General features: G+C 63.9%; 2 protein-coding genes across 2 annotated transcripts; both read right to left on the bottom strand.

Annotated features, from left to right (window-relative positions):
- Window positions 1–1,388: 1,388 nt before the first annotated feature.
- DOK3 (docking protein 3) lies at window positions 1,389–7,932 on the bottom strand. The gene is made up of 5 exons (XM_065409811.1): window positions 7,142–7,932; window positions 4,041–4,334; window positions 3,207–3,300; window positions 2,427–2,599; window positions 1,389–2,243 (listed from the first exon to the last, which is right to left on the bottom strand). The coding sequence occupies exons 1-5, from the start codon at window positions 7,196–7,198 to the stop codon at window positions 1,389–1,391; spliced, it is 1,473 nt and encodes a 490-aa protein (XP_065265883.1). The 5' UTR covers window positions 7,199–7,932.
- Window positions 7,933–8,023: 91 nt separating this feature from the next.
- DDX41 (DEAD-box helicase 41) lies at window positions 8,024–19,190 on the bottom strand. Its single transcript, XM_065409422.1, has 17 exons — window positions 19,149–19,190; window positions 18,960–19,058; window positions 17,923–18,082; window positions 17,750–17,824; window positions 17,299–17,359; window positions 14,984–15,120; window positions 14,666–14,738; window positions 14,309–14,462; window positions 14,049–14,185; window positions 13,537–13,699; window positions 12,863–12,994; window positions 12,604–12,675; window positions 12,216–12,312; window positions 10,381–10,530; window positions 9,124–9,195; window positions 8,549–8,659; window positions 8,024–8,160 (listed from the first exon to the last, which is right to left on the bottom strand). The coding sequence occupies exons 1-17, from the start codon at window positions 19,170–19,172 to the stop codon at window positions 8,024–8,026; spliced, it is 1,854 nt and encodes a 617-aa protein (XP_065265494.1). The 5' UTR covers window positions 19,173–19,190.
- Window positions 19,191–20,121: the final 931 nt, after the last annotated feature.

The raw sequence follows: 20,121 nt of genomic DNA, 5'->3' as shown, positions 1-20,121 counted from the left end.
AGGTGCTGAAACCAAGGAGGCGTCTTGCCTTAGTGAACGTGTGCCTTGGGGGTGGCGCTCTACTAGCGGGTCCTGTCTGAACTTCATTGTGAGCAGCTCCAGAGCACCGAGCGCGGGCCTCTGGGACACCTCCTCTGGGGATCTGGAACAGCTTCCATAGGAGAGGTTAATAAGTCTGGGCCTTTCCAGCTTGGAAAAGAGACGACTAAGGGGGGATATGATAGAGGTCTATAAAATCATGACTGGTGTGGAGAAAGTGAATAAGGAAGTGTTGTTTACTCCTTCTCGTAACACAAGAACCAGGGGTCACCCAAGGAAATTAACAGGCAGCAGGTTTAAGACAAACAAAAGGAAGTGTTTCTTCACACAACGCACAGTCAGTCTGTGGAACTCCTTGCCAGAGGAGGTTGTGAAGGCCAAGACCATAACAGGGTTCAAAAAAGAACTAGATCAGTTCCTGGAGGACAGGTCCATCAGTGGCTATTAGGCTGGGCAGGGATGCAAACCCACGCTCCAGGTGTCCCTAAGCCTCTGACGGCCAGCAGCCGGGGCTGGATGCCAGGGGACGGATCACTTGCACTCGCCCTCGCCTTGTTCACTCCCTCTGGGGCACCTAGCACTGGCCACTGGCAGCAGACAGGACACTGGGCTGGACGGGCCTTGGGCTGACCCAGTCTGGCTGCTCTCCCCTGCAGCATTAGCGCCAGCACCGCCTGCCCGCTCACAGCTCGCCTGGAGGGCAGCGGGGCGGAGTCTGACCACTCCATCCACTGCCCAGCTTGTGCCCTGCACACAGAGTGGGGAAGGGGTGTGTGCCCAGAGACCATATGCCAGGGGGCTGGGGGGGGGGGGGGGAGGCGCTCAGAACATCCCGTGCCGGGCCCTGCCGCAGGGACAGCGATTAGAACAGGGAGCCCAGGCTGCCTCCCCTGACCCACAGAGCATGTCTGGGGTGTCTGTGCCAGGCAGCTGCCATGTGCAGGGGTTACCCTTCCCATCACAGGCACAGCCCGTTCATCCGACAGTGCCAGGCACCCCAGCCCTGGCATGAGGCCACGCTGGCTCAGTCCCTCCCACCCCCCCTCGTAGGGGAAGTTCAGGTCTGTACAGAATTCGTCCCTGCCCCTGTGGAGGGGCCCAGGTGCCAAGGGCAGAGCCAGCCTGTGCCAGGCTTGGGAGCAGCCACCATCCTGCTGGAATGACAGCCTCACCCCGGCACCTTCCTGAGGAACCCAGGAGTCCTGGGGCGGCCTTCGCTCCTGGGGCAGGGGAGAGCTGGGGGCTGCCCTTGGCTGACACGGCCGTGTGCTAGGGTGAATCTCAGTGTGGGGGGAGCTGCATGCCCCCCTCACCGCCAGCCTGTGCCTGGAGCTGCCCAGCATGGGGGGCTAGGCCTTGTCCAGGGCACTGGAGCTTTTGCCAGGCACCTTGGGGGCTACCTCTCGGCTGAGGAGAGTGACTAACTTCCTGAAGCCACTGTTAGGTCTGGCCCTGGGGAGGGAGCTGACGAGGGCATCCTCCTCCCCCTCCTCCTCCTCGCCTCGCTCCTGCCCATCCTGGTCCAGCAGCCGCCTGTACTGGGCCTCCAGGGAGGGGCTGGGCCCCGTGCTGGGAGCCAGGGGGCTGCTCCAGCGCTTGGACACCATGCAGCTGTTGTCGTAGGTGGGGGCCAGGTCAATGCTGCTCCCTTCCGGGGAGCCCCTGGAGCCCAGGCATGAGGGCCCCTCCTCCATGGAGCAGGAGCGCCCCAGGGCGCAGAGGTTCTCGTAGAGATGCTCCGAAACTGGGAGCCCCTGACCCCGGGACGCCCTGGCCACTCCCTGCTCCACCTTGGCCTCGCCCCAGGGCTTGAGCGAGGGCTGCAGGCCTCTGTGGATGGAGGCATAGACGATGGGGGGCTCAGCTCCTGTCCCCGCACGGCCTCCCAGCTCCAGGGTGCAGGGCAGGGCCTGTCCGCTCTCTGGACAGAGCCCCGCAGGGAAGGGCGGCCTCCCTGCACCCTCTAGGGCCCAGGTGGGCAGCGCTTCCTCCAGGCTCTGGGAGCTCCAGAGCCTGGGCTCCGTTCCCTGCCTGGAGCTCAGAGGCTCCGGTGCATGGGTGCTGTTCCTGTCCAGGAAGCTGCTGCTCTGGTGGGCGATGGCTGCGGAGACGAGGTTGCACAGCTCAGCAGCCCGGCTGGTGGCCCAGGTGAAGATGCCCTCGCCGGAGTCGCAGCGGCGGCCGGCCTCGAAGGAGAACAGGGCCTGCAGGGAGCAGACAGCAGCGTTACCTGGGGCGCTGGGCCACGGACGCCAGCCCGGAGAGCTCAGGTCTCCCCAAGGGGCCCAGCAGGCTTGGAGCAGGAGCCGCCCGGGCAAGGGCAGGCAGACGGCAGGGCTGGGCGTACCCCGGTGCTCCTGCGGCCCCTGCGGGAGGCAGCCCAGTACCTTGTCGTGGCCGAATTTGCGCAGGAAGGGGTAGGGCCAGGTGAGGAGGGTCTGGCGGGACTGGCGGGTCTTCAGCACGAGCCCCTTGGGCAAGGCAGCCAGCAGGTAGTGACCACTCAGGCCGCACCTGGCTGAGGCGTCCGTCCTGTTCACCAGCACCAGGAACTCATTCACTGCAGGGAAACGAACCCACACGAGAGTCGCTGCCCAGGCCCCACTGCGTTCCCCCACCGCCCGCCTGAGTCGCTGCCCGGCTCCACTGCGTCCCCCCCAGCCCGAGTCGCTGCCCAGCCCCACTGCGTCCCCCCTCCCACCAGTTGCTGCCCGGCCCCACTGCGTCCCCCTTCCCGCCCAAGTCACTGCCTGGCCCCACTGCATTCCCCCACCAGAGTCTCTGCCCGGCCCCACTGCGTCCCCCCTCCGGCCCACCCAAGTCACTGCCCGGCCCCACTGTGTCCCCTGCGCCCACCAGTCACTGTCTGGCCCCACTGCATTCCCCTCGCCCCCCAGAGTCACTGCCAAGGCCCACTGCATCCCCGCGCCAGAGTCACTGCCCAGCCCCACTACGTCCCCCCTCCCGCCCGCCCGAGTCACTGCCTGGCCCCAAGCCCCATCTCCAGCCACTCCGCTCTCCCCGAGCACCCCACGCAGGAAGCCCCTCCCCCTCCATTCCGAGGCCCCCAATCGCAGCCTCCCTCCAGTCGACTGGGGGGGTCTCTGGTCCCCTCCCCTCTGCTGGGGTCCCTGTGCCTGGCACACGCGGTGCCCGGCTGTACATACGGTCCTGCCAGGATGCGTAGAGGGTGTTTTCCTCCACATGGAGATCGGGCCCGGGGGGGTCCCTGGTGCTGCCAGGCGCTGGCTCGTTAGTGCACTGAAAGCAGAGAGCGGAGCAGCTGCAGCCCCCCGGGCACCTGCCCCTCCCCGGCCGCAGGGGCTGCACCCTCCTGGGACCCACATGTGAGCAATAGGGTGCAGCCAACTCAGAGCCCCTGGGGCAGAGACCATGTCAGTGCCCGAGGGGAGGGGGCGGGGTGGGCGGGGTGTTCCAGCACCTGGAGGGACGGGGCGGGGCCGTGCCAGAGCCTGGGGTAGGACAGGCGGAGCCATGCCAGCACCCGGGGGAGTGGGCAGGGCCATGCCAGCACCTGGGGGGGGGGAAAAAGCAGGGTGGGTGGAGCCATGCCAGCACCGGGGGAAGTGGGTGGGGCTGTGCCAGCACCCGGGGGGGGGAAGCGGGGTGGGTGGGGCTGTGCCAGCACCCGGGGGGAGGGGGCGGAGCCGTGCCAGCACCCGGGGGAGTGGGCAGGGCCGTGCCAGCACCCGGGGGGAGGGTGTGGGGTGTCCCAGCACCTAGGAGGAAGGGGTGGGGCCGTGACAGCACCCGGGGGTTGGGGGCGGGGTGGGCGAGGCCATGTGGCAGCTGGGGGGTGCCATTGCAGATGGAGTCATGCCAGCACAGGAGTGTTGTTTTGGTTTATGGCAGCCTCACTGCATCAGACCCCCCGCCCCCCGCCCCGTGTCTCCTGGCGCTGCCCAGGGAGCCCAGGTGGGTCAGCCTGTGGCTGGGGCCCATGTGCTGAGAAGGGTCCCCAGTGCTGGCGGGGGCAGTACCTGGAAGGCCAGCTGGCAGAGCTGTGCTATCCACTCGTCCCGCCGCTCGGCTGCCAGCACGTGGCTCTTCTCGATGGTGTTCAGGTAGAAGGCAGCCGTGTCCTTGGGGCAGCTGGGGGCGTCAGCCGGCCCCACAGAGACGCAGTCTGCGAGCCGGATGACCCGGCGCTCACACTTCCGCAGGGACGTCTTCTCTGGCCCGGAGCCGTTGTCCCGCGCATCACACGTCTCCAGCCGGGCAACGCCCCAGGGGCCGGTGGCAAAGAGCTGGGCCCACACCTTCCTCCAGAGCTTCTGGGGTGGGGGGCAGATAGGGCAGGACTCACCCCCGGGGCTCAGCGCAGCCCTATTCACCCCCAAACAATGCCCACGGGGCAGCCAGTGGGAGGCAGCAGAGAGCAGAGCGGGGGACTGCCAGAGGGCCGCAAGTCCAGCCCCCCGCACCGGGGCAGGACCAAGTCAACCTGGCCCCCCGACGGCTTTGTCCAAAATGGTCTTAAAACCCTTCCACGATGGGAACTCCACAGCCTTGCCCGGCCCCCTGGCCCAGCGCTGAACCGCCCGGAGAGTCAGGCGGTTTCTCCTGCTAGCTAACCCCAGGCTGAAGCCCATTGCGGGGGACAGCACCCTTTAGCAAAGCCCTCCCCAGACGGGGAGGCTGGTCTCAGGTGCCCCCTCGGTTGCTTTTCTCCAGACAAAACACACCAGTTTTTTAACCCTTCCTCACAGGGCAGATTTTCTAAACCTCTGATCATGTTTGTTGCTCTGCTGCCTCTGGCCATTTGTCCCGATCTTCCCTGAAGTGCGGCTCCCCCCCCCCCCCCCGACACAGCACTCCAGCTGCGGCCCCAGCAGTGCCCAGCAGCGTGGGAGTCAGCTCCTGTCTGGTAATACACCTGGACTGAGTCGCCTTTCTCACAGCTGCATCCCTGTCCATGTATGGCCCACGCTGGGCAGCCCCTTTCCCGGGTATTCCCACCTCGTCACACTCCCCAGTTGGGAGCTGGGCGTTTGATTTTTCCTTCCTGAGTGAAGCACTCTGCACTTGTCTCTAGTGGGTTTCATCTTGTTGAGTTCAGACTGATTTTCCCAGCAGGAGACAAGACTTCGGGGAGGGCCTGCTGGGCCCCTCCCCAGAGCCTTGGCGCAGGACGGCCCACTCCCGCAGGCCCTGATCTTACTCTGCGCGTGGAGCCTCAGCGCCAGGAGCACCAAGGGGCTGCATACAGGGCGAGGCAATTCCACAGGGCTGCCAAGCCTCACACTAGTGGCTGGCCAGCGCAGCTGCCCTCAGCACCTTAGCTTGGCTTCCGCGGGGCCATGCAGCGAGCCAGCGGGCTAGGCCCCGAGTCCTGATTCTGGCTCCCTGCTGTCCCCACTGGCTGCCCTCTCCACGGCTAGGCCTCGGCCTGGGCTGGTGGGGCTGTTTTTAGCCGCGAGCTAGATGCAAATTAAGACATTTTGAGCCATTTGTTTTCTCGATAGCAGCCCCACATCTGCTGCATGAGCCCAGGCCCTGGAGCCAGCAGCAGCCACATCCTCCCAGGGGAGGGTCTGCACCAGCCAGCACCTGGCCTGCCGGAGCACTGCGGGGGCGGGGGGGAGGAGAGAGGGGGGCGGCCCCCCCACCCCCAGGGGAGCAGGACAGAACAGTGTGGCAGCAGCTGGATCAGCGGGCCTGGCCCAGCAGAGACGATGGAAGGCAGGTGAGCCTGGCTCGCAGCACCCACCAGCCCACAAATACCTGCCCCAGCAGGGGAGCAGAGTGCTTTCAATGGGGGGGGGGGAAATGCACTACAGCCCCCCCAAGGAAGAAATCTGTTCCCGGCCAAGCTGTGTTGCTCATTGTAATAAAATGAGCTGTTCCCAAAGCAGTGTGACTTTTAGTTAATCATCCAATCCCTACACTTGGGGGGGGGAGGGGCTAAGGCCCCCCCCCCCCCCATGGGTGCCTATGCTCATGCAAGTGGTCCCCATGTGCATACAGGGTCCACCTCCCTCTTCCCAAAGGGGGGCGTTGCCCTGCTCTTTGTTCAGCTCATGCATGTGGGGCACCCCAGTAGGCACAGCTGGGGGGGCAGAGAGCACAGACAGGGGCACAACCAAAGCTGCTGTCAGGGCCCTGCCTGTTGTTATGGCCGGGCCCAGGGGGCTCAGAGCCGAAGGGCCAGGCTGGGGCATACAGTGCAGCCTTCCTGCGCCCTGGCCAGGGTAAAGCCAGAGGCAGGTTCCCTACGGGATGGGATGACGCCCCACGAATGGACCGTCCCAAACCTCCCCACACTGCTCCATGGGGCAGGCGCATTCCACAGCCCCAGCCCGGAGGGGCCAAGGCCAACACCTCATGGGCCCGGGCAGCCGAGCACATGGCCGTCCTGCCACACAGCCGAGATAGTAGAGAGGACTCCTGGCTCCCAAAGCCTGGAGGAAGCTGTGCCCACAGGCCCCCTCGGTAGCCACTGGGGGCCCCCCCAAGGCCTGCTCTTACTCCCCAGCAGGGCCAAGGCACATCGGTGAAGATGCCGCGGTGGGACCCTGCAGCTGCCCAATGGAGAATGAAACTTCTGGGGATCTGGCCTGAAACTGGCCCGAGGCAGAACGCACCTGCCCCAGCCAGCCCCTCCCGAGAGACAGCGCAAAGGGGCAGAGGGCTAGGTGACCCCTTTGTTCTCTCCCATAGTTCCCTGCAGCAATCACAACACCCAGGTCTGGTGGCAGAGGCAGGGGCCCCGACCCTCCTCCCCCGATAGTGCCCCACTCCCCCAGCACACAGCAAGGCGGACTCCCTGTTCAAACACCCTTCCCCCAAAGCTCTGGGTTTTGGTTGAAGTGTTTATTAACATTTCAGTGAGAGTTAAGCACATGACGCAGTTTAGAGCTGGGGCAGGCGTGGCTCAGTAACACGGGGGGGGGGGGCTGCCCAGGCGAGCCCCCCCAGCCTGCAGTTTGTGCCCTGGGGCCAGCAGGGGTTGAGATCAGACACAGCATGGCCAGTCCTGGGGCAGTGACTAAGGGCCACTCTGCTCCGCTTTGCTGGGCCTGGTCTGCCCCCCCACCCAGGCACTCCTGTGCCCAGTACTCTCAGCCCCTCCCCCCTTTACCTTTCCAAATTTGAAGTACTGGACATAGAGGATCCCGGCCTTCACGGGGGTCTCCATGGGCCCAGCCCGGCCTGGCAGGGGTATATGCGGAGGGCAGCGGTGCCGGTAATGGGGAGTGGTGGCCGCTGCAGTGGAGTGAGTGCGCGGGGAGACTTCCTTTCTCGCTAACTTCCCCTTTGTGGTGCGTGGGGTGAGGGGCAGGCAGCGCAGGGGAGCAACGGCCCCCAGGGAGACCAGCGGGGCCGAACGAGCATGGCAGAGGCAGCAGCAGCCTGCTGGGTTCAGGCAGCTAAGCCTGGAGACGGTGCCCCGCTGCCCAGCTCCTCCGCAGCCAGCGATGGCACCGGACACGGCCCGCAGCAGAGGGTCGGCCAGAGCCCCAGGCTGTCCTTCCAGCCCCGAGCAACTTGAGTGAGGCCAGCACAAGCACCCCTCAGCGCCCCAGGCCTTCGGCAGGTGTCACTGGGCCCAGCCCCGTGTGACAAGGGCCGGGGTTTGCCTCTGGCCATGGCTCTCCTGTGCCATGGGGCTTTGCAGGGCCCGCGAGAGGCTGGGGTTGGGGGCCCAGCTTGCCCCATGTCTGCATGGTGACACTGGCTGATGTAATGGGCCATTGCAGCATAGCTCCGGTGCTCCCTCTCCGAGCAGGAACCACAGGGCCTGGCCGAGCAGCACCGGCCCCTGGCCCACACAACACAGGTCATCTTACGACACGTCTGAGCCCAGAGGGAAGGGGCATGGCACTGCCTGCAGACAGCCCTGGCCCCACATGCTCTTGGGAAGAAGTGGGGCCAGCTGCCAAGGCTGCTGGGCTCCAGGGAACTCTCCTGCCTGGCCCAGCGAGCACACACCGCAGGCAGCAGCGCAGCCCAGGAGCCTGGGCTAGAAATCCATGGAGCTGTGTGCCAGGTAGTCCTTGCGGCCGATGTTGCTGACTTGCTTGGTCTGCATGGCTTCCAGCTTGGGGCAGTCGGTGATACGGTGGCCCAGGCCCCCACAGAAGGCACAGCCCCTCTCGCCTGCAATGGAGGGAGTGGGGTCAGAGGCAGCTTGCCCGGGAGGGGACGGGGGGGGACAGTGTGCACACCCCACGGCACAGGGGGAAGCAGCCCCAGCCCAGCCCCCCCAGAGGCAGGGCCAGCCCATCAAGTGGGGAGCTGAGCCCCAGACCGCACGCGGCAGAGCAGGGAACTGACCTCTCGAGTTCCAGGCTAGCGCTCCAACCAAGGGGAGCGCCGGGGGCTGGAGGTGCCAGCTCTGGGTGCTTTGCCCAAGGAGCGGCCTGCCAGCCGGGCAGTGCAGGGCTCCAGAGTGCCCTGCCCCCGCTGTGTCTGCGCCACCACACAGGCAGCAGTGCTCCGGGGCCCCCCGCCCCCCCGGGCTTCTGGGAGCTGCCGACCCCCTCACCTCCAATATCCAGCATGGTCTCGTCCCCACAGTGCAGCACCTGCAGCACCGGGGGCACCTTCTGCTTGGCCTCCAACAGCAGCGCCTTCAAGTCCATGAGCACAGACTCATCTGGGGCAGAGAGGAACGTGAGAGCGGAGCCCGGCTTTGCCCACCCCACAAGGGCCCATGGGATCTGGGTATCACAGCAGGACAGAGGGCAATTTTGGCTCACTCCAGTTGAGGCGGGAGGGGACAGAACCAGCCGAGCTGGGGACAAGAGGAGTCTGCGAGCGCCAGCGAACCCCGCAGGGCAGCACAGCACCCCCTAGCACACGGGCATCGGGGCAGCCCTACTGAGTCACCCGCCCTGCTCCTTGGGCCACATGGGGCCAGCCCTGCCTGCGCTAGGGAGCGCCCCCTAGTGAGCCCCGGCCCACTCCCTGCAGCACGTGAGTGTTCCTTGAGGTCTCCCCTCTAAGCGCTGAGCCCAGCCCGGGGGCAAGCGCTCAGGGCAGAGAGACTCCTGGCCCAGCTCAGCCCAACTGCTGCAAACCCAAAGGGCAGCGACAGCCCCGCTCCCGTGCGCCCCTCACCACAGGCCTTGTTGATGAAGGTGGTGGCGATGCCAGTGTTCCCTGAGCGGCCCGTACGCCCAATTCGGTGAACTATGGGGAGAAACAGAGAGTCAGGCCCAGGCCACTGAGCGCAGAGAGCCAGGCAGGAATCCAGCTGGGCACCCAGACTGGGGAACTCCCCACCACAAGGAGACCAGCCACTGCAGGGACAGGCCCAAGGACCTGTCCTCCCACCCCTGAACCGAGCCGTCAGTGTGAGCAAAGCAATCTGCCTGGCTCACCCTCCGTAAGGATCAGGCCTTCGTCTGTAGCCAGGTTAAAAAAAAGCAGCTGCCATGAGCTAAGAAGCAGGAAGTCACATCCCCACATTCCATCTACATGACATTAAAACAAGGTCATAGCCGGCTGTCCAAAAGGAGATGCTGGCCTCATAGTGCCCACGGCTGTTTAGGAGGAGACCCCGTCCTAATGGCCCCCACCATCACCAGATACAGAAAACTCAGTTTGATGCGTCCCGTCTGTCAAGGAACCACTTCAACAGTTGTGGTTGGGAAATCCTCGTTTCTTTATTGTTTATCATTATGGTCCCACTTCCCTATGGTTTGTCTGTAGGATCTGTCTGGTTCTTTGATTGTTTCTGGCTGTTACGTAATTCATTTTGCCAGGTGTAAATTCATGAAGGTGGTGGGGTAGGATTGGTTAGAGAATTTTGTTACAATGTTAGGATTGGTTAGCAAAATTTTAGAATAACGATTGGTTAAGGTACAGCTAAGCAGGACTAAAGTTTCACTATGTAAACTGGGGTCCAAAAGGAAGTTTTTGGGAACCAACTCCAGGACACAGCCCCAGGATCAGAGCTGCCAGACCTCAACACACTGCCAATGACACCGTGCAGAAACTGGGCCTGATCCTGAACCTGACTGGCCAGCAGGGAAAAGTTCCTCTCTCTTATTGGGAGTGGTGAGCACTGTCTGTGTAGCGTGTGCAGTCTGTTTTGGTGATTGTTAATAAATAGAGGTTAAGTAGGATATTACTGTGTGAGGCTCTTTCACTGGTAAAAGACCCTGTAAACCCGAAAAAGATTAAGCCCTGAGCCCACAGGGAAAGGGTGTTTGCCCGGAGCCCAAGGCGGGGCAGAGCCCAGAGCCCGTCGCCTGGAGCCCTAGGAATTGGGTAAAAGTGAGTGCCGTAGAACGTGCGAATAACAGAATTTTGTGCGGGTAACACCTCTGCCTGGCTCACCCCCCTCCCCCGCCCCTGAGCCCTCTGCCCTACCGTAGTTCTCGATCTCCTCTGGCATGTCGTAGTTGATGACGTGCTGGATGGCTGGGAAATCCAAGCCCTTGGAGGCTACGTCGGTGGCAACCAGGACATCCTTCTTCCCGTCCCGGAAGGCCTCGATGGCCTTCGTCCGCTCCTCCTGGTCTGCAAGGGCCCAGCCCAGAGGGTTAGCGCAGGCCCAGCTTTGCCAGCTAAGGGCCCCGCCCCCAAACCCACCTCACACCGGGGCGCGGACAGAGCGATGCACCAAGTACTAGTCAGACCCCTCCCCCATGCACCGGACGCAGAGGGCCACGTGGGTCAGCCACCGCGGCAGGGTCCCATGGGGGCCCGAGGGAGTAGCCGGTCCAGGGAAGGCTCACTCATCTCCTCGGCCCTGCACCCGGTGTGGCGACCTGCCTGGCCATGGCCCAGGGCAGATGGAGCTGAGCCCAGAACAGCTCGTCACATTAGGGAGCTGGGGCCAGATTCACAGCAGAGGCCTGGGAACTGGGCTGTCTAGTCCCTTCCCAGCACTGCCCTACAGGCATTCCTCAGAAGCCATCTCAGGGCCCCACAGCCCCTGCTTTCGTTCAAAGCCATTACGTTTCTACCCGCAGGGCTGTGGCAACCGGCTGAGGACTGTGAACAGAGGCTGAGCTGGTGCAGTGCTACCTGCTTGAGTCTGCTGAGAGCCAGAATTGCTAGCTTTGAGAGGGGATCCCACCCCTGCCCTTTCACACTCTGGGCTGCACCATTTCTGCTGCCAGGTGCCTGATGCTTTGCCTTCCTACCCCTGTCTTGCCAGGACCCGCCTGCAGCTGCCTCCTGCTCCCCCGCTCCCCTCGGGGCAGTCAGCTGGATTCCATGGCATGCTCCCAGCAAAGAAGCCCTTAGTTCCCAGCCAATCTGACCTAGAGAGAAATTCCTTCTCGAGCCCAAACCCAGAGCATGTCAGCAAGACCCACCAGTCTGGCATGCAGACACCACCTCGGAGCACTGGTCCACCTGGGAGGTGCCCTGTCTCCAGCTGTGGCCGATCCCTGGTACCCCAGAGGAAGGTGAGAAAACCCCAGAATACATCTAGGCAATTGTGCACCAACAGAAAAATCTCCTGCCTGACCCCCACAGGTGACCAATTGATGCCCTGAAGCCTGAGACTGGAATAGTCATTATCTTAATGCAGAGGGGCAGGGTTCTGAGCACGTTGAGGGCCATGCGTGCAACTCACCCCCTCCATGGGCCATTGGGGGAGCGGGGGGGGGGGGACAACACAGGGCAACTCAGAGTCCATGGCCAGAAGGGACCACGGTGACCATCCAGCCCAACACCCCAGGCATGCAGGCTGGGGGATTTCCCCCAGAAGCTGGATTCAAGCCTAACTTTTTAAACCATCTAACCTCACCTTCCAGACTCCAAGAAATGGTGAGTCCATCAGCTCCCCTGGTAAAAGCTCTATGACCCCCACAGCTGGGAAATGACCTCTCCTGGCAAGGCCTGATCTAACTTTCTCTGGGGATGCCTTTGTCAGCCAGGCTGTGGAGCACCCCGCTCTGGGGGAGCCTTTCCGCGGGGATCCAGTCGCCAAGCATCCTTCTCGGCGACAAGCTGCCCAAGCTGAGCGACTTACACCTCCCAGCCACGGCTGTCCCAGCCACGGCTGTTCCAGCCACTGCACGGGCGCTTCGCGGCCCTGGCTACCAATCCCCTGGGGAATGCACCTGACTGGCATCAAATAGCCTCAATCAGATTGGATGTTTCACCCTGTGCTCAGGCTGGGATCCCCGAAGCAGTGCATGCTGGGGCTGGCCGCCTGGGGGCAGCACTGCTCTCCAGCAGCTCTCACTGACCTTTCCCTCCGTGAATGGCCACCGCTTCCACGCCCTTGAGCAGCAGGTACTCGTGGATCGCGTCCACGTCAGCCTTCTTCTCCGCAAAGATCAGCACCTGCCACAGGGCCAGCGTCAGCACAGAGACCCCCATCGGACTCTCGCCCCCCGCGCTGCACAGAACCGACCAGCGCCCTGACAGCGGAGCCGCTGGCCGCAAGGTCTGCAGCTGAGAGCCTGGGCACAGCAAGGAGTGCTGTGGATCCTGAAGGGCCTGGGCATGGTCTCGTTCACTCCCCTCCCCACTCCATGGCGAGCCACAGGGCCAGGAAGAGTGGCCTGCATCAGGACGGCCTTCCACGAGCAGGAGCAGCTACAGTCCCTGGGGCAGCCGGTGTGCGGTACTCACGGGCGGCGGGGTCTTCTGCAGGCACTCTAGCAGGTACACCATCTTGGCTTCCTCCTTCACATACTCCACTTCCTGAACACAAGCACAGGGCTCCGGTCAGAGAGGTGAGGGAGCTGGGAGAATACGCACAGGGCCGGGACTGTCTGGGAGGCACAGGTCGCAGGGCTCAGAGCAAACCCCTCTGGCAGACCGTGGATTCTGGCAGGGCCAGCGGGACCCAGCCATGCTGGGGTCCAGCACAGGGCATTTGGGAACTCACCTGTATGACATCCAGGCTGGCAGCTCCAGCTCGTCCCACATTGATGGTGATGGGCTTCACCAGGGCACTCTTGGCAAAGTTCTGGATCTTCTTGGGCATGGTGGCACTGAAGAGAAGGGTCTGCCTCTGGCCCTGGACCGAGAGCCAAGGGTAGGGAGGTTAGCACGGCCATTCAGCCAATACACGAATGGGGGAAGCGGAGCTCAGCAACAGCCAGTGGGTGCTGGCAGGCACCCCGGACTCCCTACACAGGGGCCCTTGGAGAACAGCTTTGTGCCAGCAGGGCTGGGGCAGTACACGGTGCGACCAGAGCCCTGACAAAGGGGCACATGGGACAGCCGGCGTGAGACAGGGCAGAAATACAGTGCCAAGGGCTGGGAGGCCAAAGCCGTTACCCACAGTGAGAAGCTGCAGGAGGCAGCCCAGGGCTGGGGCAGCTGGGACCTGACAAGGAAACCATTAGTCCTGCCAGCCAGGACCCTGGCACTCCACACCAACCAGCGAGGCCCCGGCCAGGAGCTGGGCGCAGCGTTCCCCGGGCAGGTGGAGAGCTGTGCTGGCAACACACACCTCCGGGCTCCTGAGTGGGCCAGGCCAGGGACTGGGAACAAGGGAATTAAACCCTTCAGGGCAAAGGCTGCCCTGCACTCACACCTCCGCTACCCGCCAGCTACCTTGAAGTAAGAGAAGATGGTGCGGATGTCTCCTTCGAAGCCCATGTCGATCATCCTGTCGGCCTCATCCAGGGCCAGGTAGCGACAGATGTCCAGGCTCACCATCTTCTTCTGCAGCAGGTCCATGAGGCGGCCCGGGGTAGCCACCATCATGTGCACACCGCTGCAGGGCAGGGCAGGCAGGCGTCAGGGCTTCTGCGCAATCTGGCTGAGGGGAGGAAGGGCCCCGCGAGCTGCCCACCTCGCCAGGAACCCAGCACACCACACCGCATGTCCCAGCTGCATGCTGCTGGCGGCCACCGTGCCCAGCCCCCACCCCAGCCTTCTCACCTTCGCCTCAGACTGATCCCCTCCTGCAGGGTGCCGAGGCTGCAGGCTCAGAACCCGGCTCCCAAGCAGGCCTGAGGAGATGCAGCGCCCAGTGAGACAGGCTGCTGCATGCACTCCTCCCGGGGGTGCCCACACAGGGAGGGAAGGGTATTGCCCGCAGGTCCGCCCGGAGCAGGACTTACTGTTTGATAGTCTCCATCTGCTCCTTGACGGACATGCCCCCGATGCAGAGGGCACAGCGCAGCAGGGGCAGGCTGTCCTCATGCAGCAGGCGGCAGTAGTACTCAAGGATGCCGTGGGTCTGCCTGGCCAGCTCCCTCTGCAGAGAGAAGAGAGTCCATTATCCCCCACTACGCCCGCCTCTCTTCGCTGATGCCCAGATCTGACATCACCCCAGCAAGCCCCCGGCTCAGACCCGCCCGCGTGAGCCAAGCACACTTACAGAGGGGCAGATGATGAGTCCATAGGGTCCCTCTCTCTTGGAGAATGGCAGCCGTTTCTCCTGCTCCAGGCAGAACATGATGACGGGGAGCGTGAACACCAGGGTTTTCCCTGAGCCAGTGAATGCGATGCCGATCATGTCCCTGCCGGACAGGCTGCAGGAGACACGGGGAGCGGGTCAGCGGGAAGAGACTCCAACGCAGCGAGGAGCCCTGTGCCGGCCCCTGTGCGTTCCCAGGCAGGGCCGTGCCCTGCCCAGGGAGGCGGCAGATGGTGCATCACCGGGGCAGGGTGTCCAGCTCACCCCGCTGGCCATGGAGCAGGCAGCACTCCCAGAGCCGGGAAAGGCAGCACTCACATGGTGGGGATGCCCTGGATCTGGATGGGGGTCGGCTGCTGGATTCCCTTTTTCTTCAGGCCTCTCAGGATAGCTGTGAACAGAACGTGGAGGGAGGGGGGCGTTAGCAGCACAAAAGTGGCCGGACGTGGGGCTGTGACCCACCTCCCCTCCACCCAGTTGCCAATAGCATTTGTTTCGTCAGTGGCACCCCCCAGGCCTTGCCTCCAGACCAGCAGCTCGGGGGGCCTGGCTGGGTCCCCGCAATTGGATCTGTGACCTCCAGGCACTACACACCAAGGTGCCTCCCCCTGACAACTCCTCCCTGCCCCAAGTCACCTGCCGGGAACTTCATTTCCTTGAAGCTCTTGATGGGTGGGGGGATGCCCTCGCCCTCCACCAGGACGTGGTACTTTCTGCGCACGCGGTCGTGCCGTGCCTCCGACATGCCCAGGATGTAATGCGGCGCCTTCCAGCTGAGGAGAGGGCGGGGGAGGAGGGTCAGCAAGGAAAGGGAAAACCAAACTGACTGAGCTGCACTCGCGGGTGCACCCAGAGCTGAACGCTGCTTTGCTTGGGCAGGCAGCAGGTGGACCGGCCCAGCTGCGTACCCGCCGATCCCCCAGACAGAGGCCCGAGCCCCTCAGAATTCCAGGCTCCAATAGCACTAATGCAAAAGCTGGGGCCACCCACGAAGGGAGGACACAACCCCAAGCCTGCATCCCTCAGCATCCACCCACACGGCCCACTTCCAGAGCAGAGCAACTGAACTGTCAGCCCCCGAGCAGAATGGCCAGGCACCGCCTGGCGCTCCGGTGTGCTGCGGCCCGGCTCCCATGTGCGCTGGGGCACAGTGGGAGCAACTGCTCCACTCTGCAGCATCAACCCTAATTCCATGGCCAAGGCTGGAATATCCTTCGCTCCCAGGGAGGCGCTCAGGTTAACGCACCCCCTGGGATACAAGTTATTGAGGAGTATTTCCCAGGGCCGTGCTTCTGTTATACCCCCGGCGGGGCCTGGTCCCCCCCACAGGCCAGGGAAGGAGCTGTAGCCCTCAGCGGCTTATCTCGCCAGCTCTCTAGGCCTCAGATGCTGCATTGCTCTCTAGGCTGCCTATCTCGCCAGCACACGTGTCTGCCTTCCCAATTCCCCAGCTGGAGAGCAGGCTCCAGCTCTCACTCCCAGAGCCCCCAGCCCTGCTGCTCCGACCGTGGGACAGTGCGCACAGCTGAGCCCGACAGACACAACACGTGTGTGTGGGCAGAGCCTAGCACAATGGGGCCCTGAGCCACAACCGAGGCCCCCTGTGTGTTACCACAATACACACAGTAAACAGTACCACACCGTGCTGGGCACCTGGCTACAGCAGAAGGGTGAATCGCAGGGCATCTTGGGAAAATGCCAGGCTCCACAGCCAAAGAACTGTGGAGTCCATGGGACCCTGAATGAACTGACTGGGGCAGGTCAGAACTCCCTGAGCTACTCTTTCAGGCTCTCTGCAGATTCAAGCAGGCAGCACCTTTTGAGATTTGCTCTGGAATCGCACGGTCTAGCCATTTTGAAATGACCGGTCAGCGTGGAGCACAAGTATGCAGCGGGAGTGAATTCGGAGGCAATTCCATGGCCTCGCATCTGCAGGCCCGCAGCTAAGGCCCAGGGAGAACCGCTAAAGCTGGCTCCAGCACAGAAGGCGGGTTCCATGGCGCTGGTATGTGGGGAGATTTGGCTCCTGCTCCCTGCACTGGAGCTCCCCCCGAGGCTCAGCACTTAGCCCAAGGCTAGCAGTTTGCAGGAGCATTTGCTACCACTATTCATAGATTCTAGGGCTGGAAGGGACCTCGAGAGGTCATCGAGTCCAGTCCCCTGCCCGCATGGCAGGACCAAATACTATCTAGACCATCCCTGATAGACATTTATCTAACCTACTCTTAAATATCTCCAGAGATGGAGATTCCACAACCTCCCTAGGCAGTTTATTCCAGTGTTTAACCACCCTGACAGTTAGGAACTTTTTCCTAATGTCCAACCTAGACCTCCCTTGCTGCAGTTTAAGCCCATTGCTTCTTGTTCTATCCTCAGAGGCTAAGGTGAACAAGTTTTCTCCCTCCTCCTTATGACACCCTTTTAGATACCTGAAAACTGCTATCATGTCCCCTCTCAGTCTTCTCTTTTCCAAACTAAACAAACCCAATTCTTTCAGCCTTCCTTCATAGGTCATGTTCTCAAGACCTTTAATCATTCTTGTGGAGAAATTGGAGAGGGTCCAGAGAAGAGCAACATCTTTCTTGAAATGCGGTGCCCAGAACTGGACACAATACTCCAGCTGAGGCCTAACCAGAGCAGAGTAGAGTGGAAGGACCCCCAGTGTGGCCTGCAGTGCAGTAAGTGACAAGAATACCTAGCTCTGCTACAGCATGGACCTCACAGCCTGCTACAGAAGAAATCAGGGTCACCACCCAAATTTTACAGATGGGGAAAGTGAGGGACAGAGGAAATAGCTTGTCCAAGCACCCAGCTGCCAGTGCCAAAAATAAAACCAAGGCTCCCAATCCCCAGTCTAGTACTCAAGCCACTAGTTCACACTGCCTTGAGTTTCCTTCAGCTCGCACAGAGCTGATGCAATCCGACAGCCAATGTATCCCCATGGAGCGCACCTGGTTTTAATCGGATCGTCGTAGGTGATGCCCTTTGCCATCTCCTTCACAGACATCAAAGCTGCACAAAAACAGAGACCGGAGGATCAGTGCCAGCTCCTGGGAGCTAGGCCCAGGTCAGCTGGGCCCGTGGCTTTGACAAGAGGTTTAGCAGTGAGGCAGTCAGGACAAAGGATGTTTGGGGGAGCCAGAACAGGAGTGAAGTGGCGGGGAAGCGTCCCTCTCCGTGCATGTGGGGGTCAGCGACAGCGAACAGCATGACTTGCTCTCTCCGGGGAGAGCAGCAGGAGCTAGGGAGAGACTGGGACTGTGAAGCCCTGCACCAGTCAGCACGAGCACCGTCACCTTTTCCCTCTGTCACTTCGCCAGCAACAGGCAGGGAAGGAGAGTGAATGTCGCCTCACAGCCACCGTCACTTCCCCCCCCAGCCCTCAATCCCAGCACGACCCACCTCGACCCTCTGCCACGCTCTCCAGGATCTTTTCCTCCTCCTTCAGCTGCTTCTCCTTGGCCGACTCCTTGCGCGCTGTGGAGAGTCGAGAAGGGGAGTTACATGCTGCCCACAGATTACTCCCCAGCCACAAGCCACCCCTCAGGGACCCCTCCTCCTCATGCCGGCCCTACCTTCCGCCTTCTCTTTAAGGTGCTGGTGCTGGTCCAGGAGGCTGACGTTGGACTGGGGGCCCAGAGGAATATCATCTTCATCCCCCCTGTGCTCACTGCTGCTGTCCCTCTGCTCCTCGTCCAGAACCCCCTTCCTGCGCATCTGTAGCAGCTTCTGCAGCTACGGGGCACAGAGCAATCAGGGGCACACAGCAGCCGCAAGGGCCCCGTTACAGGAGACCGATTTCACCTGCCCTGTCATGCCCTTGCCAGTGAGGAGAGGAACGTCGGACCCCCCTTTATCCACCCACATGGCCCCCTGCAATCTGCCCTGGGGGACCACGATGCCATCCCCACTGCAGCCCCCGTGACTTGCCCAGGGCCACAGGAGCTCTGCTGCGGGGCGTGGAACTGAACCCACCAGCCCCACCTCTCATGGGCAGCACCACAGGGCCCAGGCCCAGAGGCAGAGCGCTCACAAGCCGGAGCTGGGGCCAAGAGCACCCCAGCAACTGGGGGGGTGAACCAGCCCCCCCCGGCTTCAGCCAGGGCCCCCGGCCCCCCCTCCGGCACGAGCCCTGACCTCACACCCCCCCCCCTCAGCCAGAGCTCCCGGCCTCCCCTCCCCGCCAGCCAGCCGCCCCCCAGGGATCCCGACCCCCGGCCGGGCCCTCAGCCCGCCCACCCGGCCCCCCTCCGGCACCAGCCCTGACCTCACACCCCCCTCCCCTCAGCCAGAGCTCCCGGCCTCCCCCCCCCCCAGGGATCCCGACCCCCGGCCGGGCCCTCAGCCCGCCCACCCGGCCCCCCTCCCGCACCAGCCCTGACCTCACACCCCCCCCCCCTCAGCCAGAGCTCCCGGCCTCCCCCCCCCCCCCAGGGATCCCGACCCCCGGCCGGGCCCTCAGCCCGCCCACCCGGCCCCCCTCCCGCACCAGCCCTGACCTCACCCCCTCCCCTCAGCCAGAGCTCCCGGCCCCCCCGCCAGGGTTCCCGACCCCCGCCCGGGCCCCGCCCCAGCCCTGACCTCAGCCCCCCCGCCCGGGCCCCCCCGTCACCATCTCCTGCTTGCGCTGCTTGACCGGCACGTAGGGCTCGTAACCCTCATCCTCCTCCCCGGACGGGCCCGACGCCTCCGCCGCCTCCTCGCGCGGCCTCTGCGGGGAGACACAAGGTCACGTCACGGGCCACGGGCCGCGGCCCCCCGGCTGGGAGCGGGGCGGGGGTGGGGGGGGTCGGGCTCGCACCTTCCGCTCGCTTCCGCCCTCCATGTTTGGTCCCCGCGGAGTCTCCGCCCCCGCGTCGGGCGAAACGCGCGGAGCCAACGAGCGCAGGCGCTGGGCCTGGGCGGGCCCTGTCGCTAAGCCACACCCCGCAGACGTACCACGTGAGGGGCAACGCGCACGACGGGCTGCGCCGAAGGACAAACTTAGCGACGCGCTTACGGAGGGTTAGCGCGGGGCTCGGGGGTGGAGCGGCCCGGCCGCCGCGCTATGGTCCCCGCCCCGCTCCCTGCACCACGTGTCCCACTCCCCCGCCCCCAGCTTCCCCCAGATCCCGATCTCCGCCTCCCCCCGCCCCCAGCTTCCCCCAGACCCCGCCCCCCCGATTTCCACCCCCCACCCCGATCTCCGCCCCCCGCCCCCCGATCTCCCCCTCCCCAGGCCCCGCCCCCCCAGACCCCGATCTCCGCCCCCCCGCCCCCAGAGCCCGCGCCCCCGATCTCCGCCCCCCCACACCCCGATCTCCACCTCCCCAGGCCCCGCCCCCCCAGGCCCCGATCTCCGCCCCCCACCAGCTTCCCCTCCGACCCCCCCACCCTGATCTCCGCCCCCAGCTTCCCCCAGACCCCGATATCCGCCCCACCCGCCCCCAGCTTCCCCCCAGACCCCGCCCCCCGATCTCCGCCCCCCCAGACCCCGATATCCCCCGCCCCCCGATCTCCCCCTCCCCAGGCCCCGCCCCCCAGACACCGATATCCGCCTCCCCCCGCCGCCAGCTTCCCCCAGACCCCAATCTCTGCCCCCCCCCGCCCCCAGCTTCCCCCAGACCCCGATCTCCGCCCCCCACCAGCTTCCCCTCCGACCCCCCCACCCTGATCTTCGCCCCCAGCTTCCCCCAGACCCCGATATCCACCCCACCCGCCCCCAGCTTCCCCCCAGACCCCACCCCCCCACCATGCTCCCCCACCCCGATCTCCGCCCCCCCCACCCCGATATC

This window comes from Emys orbicularis, chromosome 8 (genome assembly GCF_028017835.1).
Source record: "Emys orbicularis isolate rEmyOrb1 chromosome 8, rEmyOrb1.hap1, whole genome shotgun sequence".
NCBI lineage: Eukaryota > Metazoa > Chordata > Testudines > Emydidae > Emys > Emys orbicularis.
This window is presented reverse-complemented; position numbering and strand designations above follow the sequence as displayed.

Bases quoted from the DNA above. Each gene is read 5' to 3' on its own strand.
- DOK3 (XM_065409811.1), bottom strand. From the start codon at position 7,198: ATGGAGACCCCCGTGAAGGCCGGGATCCTCTATGTCCAGTACTTCAAA. The intron at 2,600-3,206 runs GTATGTACAGCC...GTTTCCCTGCAG, and splicing joins CTACGCATCCTGGCAGGACC to TGAATGAGTTCCTGGTGCTG. The intron at 2,244-2,426 runs GTACTGGGCTGC...TGCTCCCTGCAG, and splicing joins GCAAATTCGGCCACGACAAG to GCCCTGTTCTCCTTCGAGGC.
- DDX41 (XM_065409422.1), bottom strand. From the start codon at position 19,172: ATGGAGGGCGGAAGCGAGCGGAAG. The intron at 18,083-18,959 runs GTGACGGGGGGG...TGTGCCCCGTAG, and splicing joins AGCAGCGCAAGCAGGAGATG to CTGCAGAAGCTGCTACAGAT. The intron at 14,739-14,983 runs GTGACTTGGGGC...TTCTGTTCACAG, and splicing joins GGAAATGAAGTTCCCGGCAG to CTATCCTGAGAGGCCTGAAG.